The sequence below is a fragment of the Xenopus tropicalis genome, chromosome 7 (assembly GCF_000004195.4).
Source record: "Xenopus tropicalis strain Nigerian chromosome 7, UCB_Xtro_10.0, whole genome shotgun sequence".
Classification (NCBI taxonomy): domain Eukaryota; kingdom Metazoa; phylum Chordata; class Amphibia; order Anura; family Pipidae; genus Xenopus; species Xenopus tropicalis.
In genome coordinates, this window is record NC_030683.2 from 53,921,186 (window position 1) to 53,934,134 (window position 12,949).

General features: G+C 40.3%; 1 protein-coding gene across 23 annotated transcripts in view; it reads left to right on the top strand.

Annotated features, from left to right (window-relative positions):
- The first annotated feature begins 1,042 nt into the window (after positions 1–1,042).
- The window catches only part of kcnma1 (potassium calcium-activated channel subfamily M alpha 1), a 305,326-nt gene continuing 293,419 nt past the window's right edge, over positions 1,043–12,949 (top strand). For 3 of the 23 annotated variants that reach the window (XM_031906040.1, XM_031906049.1, XM_031906043.1), the window contains exon 1: positions 1,053–2,384. In XM_031906040.1, coding sequence (XP_031761900.1) covers positions 2,106–2,384 — 279 coding nt within the window. In that variant the 5' untranslated portion in view covers positions 1,053–2,105. Of the gene's footprint in view, positions 2,385–12,949 lie in introns of all 23 variants that reach the window. The other 20 variants (XM_012966937.3, XM_012966942.3, XM_012966939.3 and 17 more) reach the window with 12 other exon arrangements.

Genomic DNA, 12,949 nt, shown 5'->3' on the forward strand with positions numbered 1-12,949 from the left:
GAAACGGTCTCTGTTGTGCCTTCCTGTTCTGAGCTACACATGCCCACCAGCCAATCAGAAGCGGATCTGGCAGGGGGGGGGGAGGGAATGAAACACATGTGCAGTATGAAGCAAGGAGGGAAAGGAAGGGAGAATACCTTTTTAGAGATGGCTGCCTGTTCTAGAAAATGTGAAGTGTGACTGAGTAAATATTTGATTAGGTCAGCCAAAAGTGTGGCGTTTTTACTAAACAGTAGGAGGACTATTGGGCAGTATGCTTTTTAAATTTTGACTTGCATTCTCCTTAAAAACCTAGAGAGGAAAGGAAGTTTTAAAAGCATAGTGCAGAGAAAAAAGAAATAAGCAGAATGAGTAAACGAATGAGTAAAAGTAAAACACACTAAAAAGTATAGGAGGAGAGAGTTAATATAAGTGGGTGTCAGTGTTCCCTCTAATCTGTGCACACAAATTTTGAGACCAGGGCGCACAATAAAACACAGAATTTGGTAGTGCTCACCACTCAAGGATGAGAATTTTTCATTTCAGTGCCATACCTTACTGACAGTGGAGCAAAACCCAGGCACCAGCAGCATGTTTTTCACACTTTCAGTCCCTTAGTTAGGGTGCACTTGCATCCAGGGCATTAAATGGGTGGAATTAAAATACAGTTCAGCGTTTGCAAAAATGAATTTTATGTCTTATGGTCCTAATTAGTTTTTGGGGTGTAAATCACATATGTCTAAGCTTCTATCCTCCAGGTGTTGGGGAACGAGATTATCCTGGGAACTGTTCAACAGCAGATGGAGAGCCAGAAAAAGACTGGGCATCTCTAGCAGCAAAAGCCCAGCAATGCTGCCCCCTTTCCTTTGCTGTTGGTTACAGGGAGTGCTTAAAAGCAGCAGTTCTGAGGATAAATCGCATACAAGCGGTTGTTGGCATACAAGTAGCCTAGAATAAATATGAAAGCCTCTGCATATGTCATTGCGTCATATAATGCTTAGGAAAACCTGGAAGACGAACACAGGCAGAACATCCTTGCAGCCTCTACATATGCACCTTTCCTTCTCTTCCTTCCCACCCTCGCCTCAGCTGTCAATGAAACGCACTGCCAATCCAACAGCCTTGGGCAGAATAACAGACGGGCTGGAGGCTTTCCATTAAAGTACTTCCTAGCAATATGTGTGCAATGACTCCTCCTTGTTACCTGTAATGTTCCCCTTGCGCCTCCTTCACCCCCACCTCGGTTTCCCGTAGTGTCCTGCCTATTGATGCCTAGCACAGCGATGTGACAGTGGCAACAGCTCTGGTGGAGGAGGAGGAGGAGGAGAGAAGGGAACGATCAGCTGGGAGGATTATAGCCCTGAACAGACGAAGGAGAACGAGTGAAAGGAGGGGAGGGGAGACTAACCAGCAGGCTGGCAGGCAGCGTGGAAAGGAGACAAACATAGCACAGGGTCTTGCTGGACGAATAAAGCTGTGGCATTGTGCAGGAGGAAGGAAATCTATGGACAAGCGATTGCTCTCCCTGAACACGATCTGATAGGAAGAGCTGCAAGGACAGCGAATAGGCACAGCACAGATAGAGGGGAAGGAACAGCTCCATAATCTGAACGGGGATCGACTAGTCACACGTCTGCATTCAGCAAACAGGTGCCGGGAAGCCCTTAGCTTAATTGACCGCAGCCACTAACATTATTACTCACAGGAGGGCACATTGTAGGCAAAGCCAAAGCTGCCAGGCAGTAAAAGGGATTTCGTCTATTTTTCTTCACACTGCCTATACAATTAGGTCAAACAAACGAGCTTCCAGGGACGAGCAGAAGGGAGAAATGAAGGACTATCTAGCTGGGTTTCGCGTTTGCAATTAAGGGAACGTATGGCAGTGCTGTGACAGTATTGGATATGGATTGCCCGGCTTGGTGGCTCTGGGAATGAAGATACAGCCCAGTTCCAGCGAAGAAAAGCAAGGACATTATTGTTTATGAGGGAGGGGGCAGCGAAAAAGGGACCCCCAGAATCTGTTTGACCTGCTTCCTTCCCCCTCTCCTTTGCAGTATGGCTGGTGTAAGAATTTGGGGCTTGAGAAATCAGCGGCTTTCAGGGTACCCTGAGTCTTCCTGTTAGCAATGGCAACCTGGAACGCGTCTCAAAGCATCTTTAATAGCATGAGCAACATCATTGAGAACCCACACTCCAAATCTCACCCCGTGATGGCGTCCAATGGGGAGTCCTTATTTATTCCAGTCACTATGGAGGTGCCTTGTGACAACCAGGGGACACGTATGTGGTGGGCATTCCTGGCCTCTTCTATGGTGACGTTTTTCGGAGGTCTTTTCATTATCCTAGTGTGGAGGACCTTCAAATACCTGTGGACTGTATGTTGTCACTGTGGGGGCAAAAACAAGGTAACGTTCTGCATCTCAACTTGTGTCATTCGTGTGTGTCTGTTATTGAAGGGGCTTCTGTTCAATTTGCCTGGCCATTTGGCCTGTGTTTGTAGTCGTGATGGTAGGGAGGAGGAGGAGAGATGTAGGAATCATTTCTAACAGAGGACAGCACTCAGCAAGCATAATTTGTCAGAGCACAAACATATCAACATATATGTATATCCTTATTGATTAAGCCATACTGTGTATGCAGGACTGGTGATGTTTTCTATCACCATTTTTTTCTGCTGCACTGTCCATGAAAGAACTGTAAATACTGAAGTTTAGCTAGAGGCTGTTATTTTAATAAATGGTGGTATTTTATTAAATGCACATAGTGGCCTTGAGTTGACAGTCCATTGACCCAAGGATTTACCAGGATTTTTAACACCACAGGCAATATTTGAATATTGTGGCCCACTACATATTGTGCAATTGTCCAATGAAAGATATATATATATACTTAAAATTTAATTACCTAAAATATATTATATTTCTATATACTCGCATACACCTAAAATGTGCATTGTATACAAAAATATACACCTCTGTAGTGATTTTATTTGTATTTGCACTACACCTAATTGTGATTTTTAAAGTAGTGTTGTTGACAAAACATCACATCAACAGTATTTACAGAATACAAAAATTTGACCAAACGCTTTATATAAATTAAAAATCACAACTGCCAATTTCCCTGAAATAAATCTCCATGATACCATGTAATGTCATTTTTTTTACCCTTTACTAGACAGTTCCATTACCTGTGAGCTTTAAAGTGCTGGTAATCTGAGATAACCATTTTGAAGTACAGGATTTACTTTATATGTCACTGGAGGTCTTTTAACAGGATATCACCAACAGTTTTAGGTGTATGTTTGAATCCACTACTTATCTAGCCTGTATAAAATTAATTAGGGGACCTCCGTCAGTTCATTTTGCACATAGAATTATAGGCCCTTAATATGTGATACTATGTGGAGCTGCCATTTCTAGGTCCTTGCTGGAATAGTAAGTTATGTGTACTGCAGGCTGATGGCTAATATGTTTAGCAAAAGGACTGCCTGGTACATTTAAATGTAATGCACTGTTAGGCTGTGGCTCCTATTCGCTTCTTCATCTGCTGATGCGCCATGTCAACGTGTGCGTAGTGCATCGGCAGATGCAATGTGGAGAGATCACCTTGGCTGTCAAAACCTATCCTGGCCAGGCATACATGCCCAAATGGTTGGGTAGTATAATCAGCCAAACTCTGTTACCAAATATAGATATGCTTGGTCATATACTGACAATAGTCAGTATGACCCAGCCTCCAAAGTGAAAAACAGATTTTGAATATAATGATTTAACACTTAAATGGAGATAAAAAGAGGTCAGAGGTTTGTTATACACAATAGAATGTGTAAACATGTAAGCATTTTTTTTTACAAACATGATCTTATAAGTTAAGCATTTATTAATGAATTATAGTATATAGACCAATTCTTTCTCAACCAGTAAAATTAGCTACAGGAAGGAACTGATGTTTCTGGGGAAATTGATTATAATTAAATTATTTGGCATCTGAGGGCCATTGAATATACACTATATGGCCAAAAGTGTCTAGGCCACTTCCTATGCAACATCTTATACAGAATCAAGGCAATAAATATAAAGTGGGTCCTCCACTGGCTGCTATAACAGCCTCTAGTCTTCTGGGAAGGTTTTCCACTAGATGTTGGAACATTGTCGGTTTGATTTACATGCAGCAACAAAAGCATTATTGAGGTTGGACACTGATGTGGGGGGATCCCAATGTAGAAACAGGAAAGGGACTGCTTTAAATTATTGTTACAAAGTAGGAAGCATGGATTTCTAAAGAATTTCATTGTATGCTTGCTATTACAGTTGGCATTAAGTATTCAAGCAGGTAAAGTTCTCCTGTTGTTTGCCAAACTCAGATCATCATACTGACAGAATGTTGAGTGCCATTCAGCACTTCAGAGGACATTTTTTAATGTACTGTAAAACATTCTGTTTCTGTTTTTTTTGTTTTAATATATTATAGAATGTCCTATTCTTAGCCTCTTTTCAATTAGTCTTTTTTTTTTGGTGTCTAGATATTTTTCAGATTTTTTCAGTCTTCATCTTCTGCCTCCAGATTTCCGTTTTTTAAATGTGGGTCACTGACCCCAGCAGCTAACAACTTTTTATCTGTAAGGCTTAAATGTTTTTGTAATTGTTACTTTTGAATTCTTTTCTTTCTGTTCAGGTCCTTTTCTGTTCATATTCTAGTCTCTCATTCAAACCACAACCTGGTTGTTAGGGTAAACTGAGCAGTGAAACCAGATAGCTGCTGAAATTGTAAACTCGAATGCTGCTGAACAAAAAGCTAAATAATTCAAAACCTACAAAAAATTAAAAATGAAGAGCATTTACATCATACAATAAGTTAATTTAAATGTGAACTGCCCCATAGGTGAATGTTGAAGTATGATATCACACAGCTTCCAGCACAATTACAGGTTCAAAGAACAAAGTTGTTGCATATAAACATTTTTAGGAAACTAGCCACTTTTTTACTGCAACTTTGCTGCTGATGCACTACGCACACGTTGACATGGCGCATCAGCAGATGAAGAAGCGAATAGGAGCCACAGCCTAACAGTGCTTTACATTTAAATGTAACAGGTAGTCCTTTTGCTATATGGCTATATTAGCCACCAGCCTGCAGTACACATACAGTAACTATTTCTGCAAATTCCCAGCAGTGTAAAATAATGGTGTGACACTGGTGTATACACTTTTATCTATAAGTGTAAAAGACATTTAGTCAGTTATATGATTAGACATTTAGTCCGTTATATGATCTCATGCTAGAGACCCTGGTTTGGTTCCTTGAGGTAATTCCTTGTGAACCTGGACAATTGTCAGGTTCTATGATGGCAACCTAGATTGCTGTAAATCAATCGTAAATCAAGTCCCATTGGAGAAAAGAGTTTTATAAATAATTTCTGTTCCCTTCTATGAAAAGAATATGTTTATAAATGTAGCTTTTTAAATGCTTCTTATTTGTTTTTGGAACTTTTGTTGGATACAGAGAACTTAGCTTCCTCGAAAATATATATTGTAGTGATTTTTGACCTTGTCATACTGATCATGCCCTATTGTACCCAGACCAAGCCCCATTCTGCCCAGATCAGGTCTATAGGTAGGATGAACTATGAAAATTAACTGTGCAAAATACATTGCTCCATAACTTAAACTTGTATATACTACAGTAGATAATTGTTGTTTGTAGATCATGTGCATTATACATTGATCAAAGGTGAGAAAACAATCTGAAAATAGTTAGTTATGACAAAATAACAAGCAGCAGCAAGCATTTAAATTTGGAAATCTGTTGCTCAGGATATTTAGTAGGTAGTGTTGCGAGATATAGATGTAGCTTATACGTGACATATGTAGCATGGCAATATATTATATTAGAAGAAGCCAAATGTAATCATCAATTAAATTTGGCCTGGCTATCCCACATTAAACAGCATTTCCATGCAGATGTTAGAATGTTTACTTCTGTGTCATATTCTACATTGCAGCAGACTGCAGCAAATAGAATATATTGCAAGTTACAAGGTGTGCTACATGAGTTACTGTAGGTTTTAAATAGCTTTGTGGGGTGCTGCTTTTTCTTTTCTTTTGTCAGCTGTAGAAAGTTGTGTGTATGCTGATGATTATGAAGTTTTAAGGCAGTTTCCAAATGGCTGACTTTGATGTGATATTTCAGCAGAGAGCAATGGGTACAAGAGGGCAATCAATGGATCTCAGATGTGACATCACATTTGCCCCACCCAAGAGCCTGCTGTGATTGAATCACAATATGATTACTGCATCATTGCAGATCCTGAATGAGTAACATCTCTAGCAACATACCAAGTGGTGATAACATCGTCCCATAGCAGCCTGATAAAAAAAATCTTCTCCACATGTATTTTGTGGAGTATTTTTATATTGAATTTGGCATAAGTATATACACAGAATACATTTCCAGGATTAGCGTTACAAACTGTGAATAGTACAAGAATGGTGTTAGGACCCCTTATACTTAGTCCATCATACTGAGAATTGTTTGTCAGGGTCCCGACAGTACAGTACAGTTGCAAAGTTTTAACTCCTTTGTTACCTGTATTGTTTGTGAGTTAAAGTAAGAGGTAGCTTGACACTTGCTTCTGTGCGTATTATAAACCAGGACTCATTCTTTTGGTTTTGCAGAAAGGATGTTAACCCTTTTCATGATTTTACCTTTCTTTAGATAGAACATTTACAGCTCTCCCTCCCATCCCCAAGATTTCCATCACAATCCAGCCTTCTTGGAGACAGTTGCTAGGTAGTCTTGTTGTGTCATAGCCCTGCAGGATCAGGATAAAAAATCAACTCACAGAAACTAAAAGCAGTTTAGCATACAATGCTCTCTGGAATATGGTGTTTTTCCTCTTCATTTGATTTTATGGTGCATTATAACTAGAAAATGTAAAATCTGATTTAAAAATAGGGGAAACTGGAACTATAATACAGGCCCACTGCCTAGCACTGAAAAATATATAACCAACCTTATTGTTTCCTTCTTAAGCCACCATGCATAATCCAAGAGAGATGTTCCTGTTAAGCACTCATTTCCTAAAATAGGTGCTAAATTGCACAAGTGCAGTTGCCAGTAGCATTCAATCAGCATTATCTTTCACCAGTCCTCTACAGGTTAGAAAATGAAAGCAAATATCTTATTGGTTACTATGGGAAATGGCACCAGTGCAATTGAGCACTTATGTTACTAAGTCAGCTTCTTTGTATGATATTAGAAAGCGAGAACTAGATTCCTAATTTTTTAAGTGTTCCACTACAGTTGAATTCATGAGATAACAGAGCCAGTTATTCTCTATTTTACCTGAGCCGACAGGACTGCTGTAACGCTCTGAATGCACATGAGCTAAAACATGCAGCTTCTCATGTGCGTTCAGCATTTTTTTGTGGCTCTGTCGGCACAGATCCCATAAGTAGAATGGACTCTGTTAACTCATGTGTTCCTGTGTGGTTGTACAAATAAAAAACCACTGCACAGGAACACAGGAATAAATGCTTGTGTGTAAGAGCCAGAGCTGTCAACCTGACAGCTATGCTACCTGAATTTTTTTTTCAGAAACCCAAAAGTGATGTCATACACACCTATGGAAGTGACATTACGCGCCCAAAACTCACAGCAGGAATTTGTGAAACTTCGGAAAAATCGGGAGAATGCTGCTTGGGGACGGGAGAATAGGGGAGAGCCATCAAATTCAGCAAGTTCAGCTGGTCTTCATTAATTCAATCACTCAGAATAATAATCTTAATATGTGTTATATTGCCTATTAAGAAATTTTTTTGACCAAGCCCATTTTTGCAACCACACCCCCTAAATACCACTCCCATTTTAATAAATTTGGCAGGTTATTTAAAGTTTGAACACTTTTCTGGGGATTTGGGGGTTTTATGTGTTATTACAGTTTTGCTAATGAAGGTGAAATTGCCCTTTAAGATGCAAGTGCAGGTGTGGCTTGTTAACTTTCTGGGCTGTCTGCCAAAAGCCAACTTGCTTAATTAAGCCTGAGAAACAATGTATCTAAGTGCAGGTGAAGCTTGTTAAGATTTCTGGGCTCTCTGCCAAAAGCTACTTTTTACGTAGCAGTTCAGTGCAGGAGATCAAAGGGAAATGAGGGATTTTTTAGTAAGAATCTGTGGACTGTGGGCTGAGCTGTTAAAAGAGGGACTGTCCTGCGAAAATCAGGACAGTTGGGAGGCATGATATTGGTGTGTAGGCAGCCATCTCAGTGCATTGTGCCTGAGTCTGAGCTTTCAGAAGCAGTCAGCGCTACACATTAGAACTGCTTTTTAGATAACTTATTGTTTCTCCTACTCCCATGTAACTGGAGGAGTCCCAAGCCAGACTTGGATTTCTTAGGGCTGTGGCAGACGGGGAGATTAGTCGCCGCACAACAAATCTCCCTTGTCGCGGGCGACTAATCTCCCCAAAATGCCATCCCACCGGGCAGAATGTAAATCGCCGGTGGGATTGCATACACGGCACTGAAATCACCGAACTTTCCTCTCAAGGCAACTTCGGCGATTTTGGCAAATCGCTGCACCGCGGATGCCATCCCACCGGCAATTTACATTCTCGCCAGTGGGATGGCATTTCGGGGAGATTACTGTCACGGCCCTTACTATTGAGTACTTTTTTGATAACTACTGGGAGCTGCTATCTTGCTACCTTCCCATTGTTCTGCTGATCGGCTGCTGCCAGGGGGGGTGATATCACTCCAACTTGCAGCTCAGCACCAAAGTGTGACTGAAGTTTATCGGAGCACAGGTAACATGGCTGTGGCACCCTGTGAAATGAAGAATATGGCTAGCCCCATGTGACATTTAAAAATTAAATTAAAAAAAAAAATCTGTTTGCGTTTTTGAAAAATGGATTTCAATGCAGGATTCTGCTGGAGAAGCTCTATTAACTGATGTGTTTTGAAAAAAAATATGTTTACCCATTATAGTATTCCTTTAAATATTGTCCCACCTCGTCACTTACCCAGTAGTAAGTGTTACAGCAGATCCATGAAGAAATAACTATAACTGCAGTGATTATAGTTCTTCTTTTAAGTTATGATAAAGATTAAGAATAGTTTTCCTGTACCTTTCAAAATGAACCACATTTTCTTGAAAATTCTTCCTTGGAACATTATTAATTTCAGATATTTATTTCTAGTTTTACATAAAGGCAACCTTTTCCAAGAGCAAATCCAAATGCAGCTTCTTTGTTGCAGTAGTTACGTTGTGTTTCCAAGCTGGCAGCTTTAAAGTTTTTGTAAAACACCACATCAGTTTTTACTGAGGGATGCCTTAAAATACTGTTTTAAATGTACACAGCTCTGGTTAAGGTATATGTTATAAATTAGGACTCATACACTGGATATATTTTGATGTTGAGCATATATTACAGTATGTTAAAAAGAGTGCTTTGCTGTGCATTAAATCCATTCTGAATTTTTACAAATGATGTAATAGTATAGAACATTTATAAAAACAGAACTGTACTAAGGCTTACAAATCAGTGCTTCATTCAGTGGGGTAATAGAAAAAGCTAATTAAGATAATTATGTCCTCCATCTGCCATATATCAGCTTAACCAATCAAGTGTCCTCACCCTTTTTACTCTTAAGGGGACCATAACCTTTGATTAAAGACATACTTAGGACTGTCATGCTGTTCCCTTTAAGCTGTGTGTTCATTCATATGCACACAGGTGGCAACAATGAACATAATACATTTAGTACACAGAGGGGGAGATTTACTAATCCACGAATCCGAATCCCGAAAGGGAAAAATTCGGATTGAAAACGGAAATTTCAACTTCTTTTCATCGCCGTCACGACTTGTTTGTATTTTGCGCGACTATTTCGTCGCCGCCGCAATTTATTCATATTGAGCTATTGTAAACGGCGCGATGGCGGCGAAAAAGTAGCGGAAAATATACGGAAAAGTTGTGACGACGACGAAAAAGTCGCGGAACATATGAAAAAGTCACAAAAATACCGATCATTATGAAGAAAACGAATTCGGACGCCTTCCGACCGTTCGTGGATTAGTAAATCTGCCCCAGAGTGTTTAGTACATCTACGCTTAACACTAATCAGTTATCATATCAGATAAATAGTTGATGCAGGGTGTAGTGTTTTGTTGTTATATAAGCAACTACGTCTTCTGATATACACACCCGTCTGCACCCACATACGTCAATTAATAGCTGCAGAATTTTTTTTTCTTATAACATACCCTATTTCTGAATTCTATTTTACTTATTATTTTTTCCTAGAAATGTTCATTATGCATACACATGCACACACAAAATAAATGTACATATGGATATTTTCCCTGTCCAAGAAGACATGTAAGACCCCTTTAAAATGCATGAACCCTTTCATTGTTTTTAATTATTTTAACTTCCAATTTAGCACTTCCTAGATGTCACTGCACTCCTCACAATCCCTTGCAAGGGCAAGGGCATTGGTCCTCCATTCTGGATGATACATATGATTTTGTGGTGATACAAAACTTGCCTTGATAATATTGTCCACACAAAGGTGCCTGCCTGCTTTCTGTCATTGTGAAACAGGATTTATTTAATTTACAGTGGCTTGCAAAAGTATTCGGCCCCCTTGAACTTTTCCACATTTTGTCACATTACAGCCACAAACATGAATCAATTTTATTGGAATTCCACGTGAAAGACCAACACAAAGTGGTGTACACGTGAGAAGTGGAACGAAAATCATACATGATTCCAAACATTTTTTACAAATAAATAACTGCAAAGTGGGGTGTGCGTAATTATTCAGCCCCCTGAGTCAATAATTTGTAGAACCACCTTTTGCTGCAATTACAGCTGCCAGTCTTTTAGGGTATGTCTCTACCAGCACATCTAGAGACTGAAATCCTTGCCCATTCTTCTTTGTAAAACAGCTCCAGCTCAGTCAGATTAGATGGACAGCGTTTGTGAACAGCAGTTTTCAGATCTTGCCACAGATTCTTGATTGGATTTAGATCTGGACTTTGACTGGGCCATTCTAACACATGGATATGTTTTGTTTTAAACCATTCCATTGTTGCCCTGGCTATGTTTAGGGTCGTTGTCCTGTTGGAAGGTGAACCTCCGCCCCAGTCTCAAGTCTTTTGCAGACTCCAAGAGGTTTTCTTCAAAGATTGCCCTGTATTTGGCTCCATCTATCTTCCCATCAACTCTGACCAGCATCCATGTACCTGCTGAAGAGAGGCACCCCCAGAGCATGATGCTGCCACCACCATATTTGACAGTGGGGATGGTGTGTTCAGAGTGATGTGCAGTGTTAGTTTTCTGCCACACATAGCGTTTTGCATTTTGGCCAAAAAGTTCCATTTTGGTCTCATCTGACCAGTGCACCTTCTTCCACATGTTTGCTGTGTCCCCCACATGGCTTGTGGCAAACTGCAAACGGGACTTCTTATGGTTTTCTGTTAACAGTGGCTTTCTTCTTGCCACTCTTCCATAAAGGCCAACTTTGTGCAGTGCACAACTAATAGTTGTCCTATGGACAGATTCCCCCACCTGAGCTGTAGATCTCTGCAGCTCGTCCAGAGTCACCATGGGCCTCTTGGCTGCATTTCTGATCAGCGCTCTCCTTGTTCGGCCTGTGAGTTTAGGTGGATGGCCTTGTCTTGGTAGGTTTACAGTTGTGCCATACTCCTTCCATTTCTGAATGATCGCTTGAACAGTGCTCCGTGGGATGTTCAAGGCTTTGGAAACCTTTTTGTAGCCTAAGCCTGCTTTAAATTTCTCAATAACTTTATCCCTGACCTGTCTGGTGTGTTCTTTGGACTTCATGGTGTTGTTGCTCCCAATATTCTCTTAGACAACCTCTGAGGCCATCACAGAGCAGCTATATTTGTACTGACATTAGATTACACACAGGTGCACTCTATTTAGTCATTAGCACTCAGCATCAGGCAATGTCTATGGGCAACTGACTGCACTCAGACCAAAGGGGGCTGAATAATTACGCACACCCCACTTTGCAGCTATTTATTTGTAAAAAAATGTTTGGAATCATGTATGATTTTCGTTCCACTTCTCACGTGTACACCACTTTGTATTGGTCTTTCACGTGGAATTCCAATAAAATTGATTCATGTTTGTGGCTGTAATGTGACAAAATGTGGAAAAGTTCAAGGGGGCCGAATACTTTTGCAAGCCACTGTATGTAGTGTAAGAAAAGTTTATTTCACTTAACTAACATGATAAAAAAGAATATTGATATTTCTTAGGGTGGCAGTTCCCCTAGGAGAAGAACCATTTGCTTGCTTTATTTTACTACCAACTCATCATACCATGTTTGGTATGTACCACTATCAAACACCGTCTTTGCTTTTGAAAGAAGTGGTGTGCATTAAAAGGGGAGAGATGTAAAAGTGACATAGAAGGGGAGAGAGGTAAAAATGGGTGGCAGAATCCACTATGATTGGGACCGATAATCAATTATAGCAGAAATCACAAAGCAGATGAGACCAAAAGCAACAGGGGTCATTTGTAAGTACTAAGCAGTGTAAGTTTGTGTGGCAGAGGTGGAAGCCCCTAGGCGCGAATGCCCCTAGCACTAATAGGAAAGTAGGAGAAGCCCCTAGGCGCGAATGCCCCTAGCACTAATAGGAAAGTAGGAGTTAACAATGTCCATTATTTTCTATATAGTCTGTATAGACAGAGCCGCACTGAACTGTCCAATACAGGTAATACGCAGCATGCAGTGTCTCAGTGCTACCAACTGAGTTCACCGATGGTTGAAGTTGGAGTGCTTTAATGGTGTACTCAGGGCCACCATAAGAAACTTTAGGATCTTAAACAAGTTATTTATATGGGGGCCCCCATGAACACAAGCGCGCAGTACCAAAATGTTTGGCCATGCCCCTTGTGTGTGCAATATAAACAGCTTATATTACTCTATAATAAG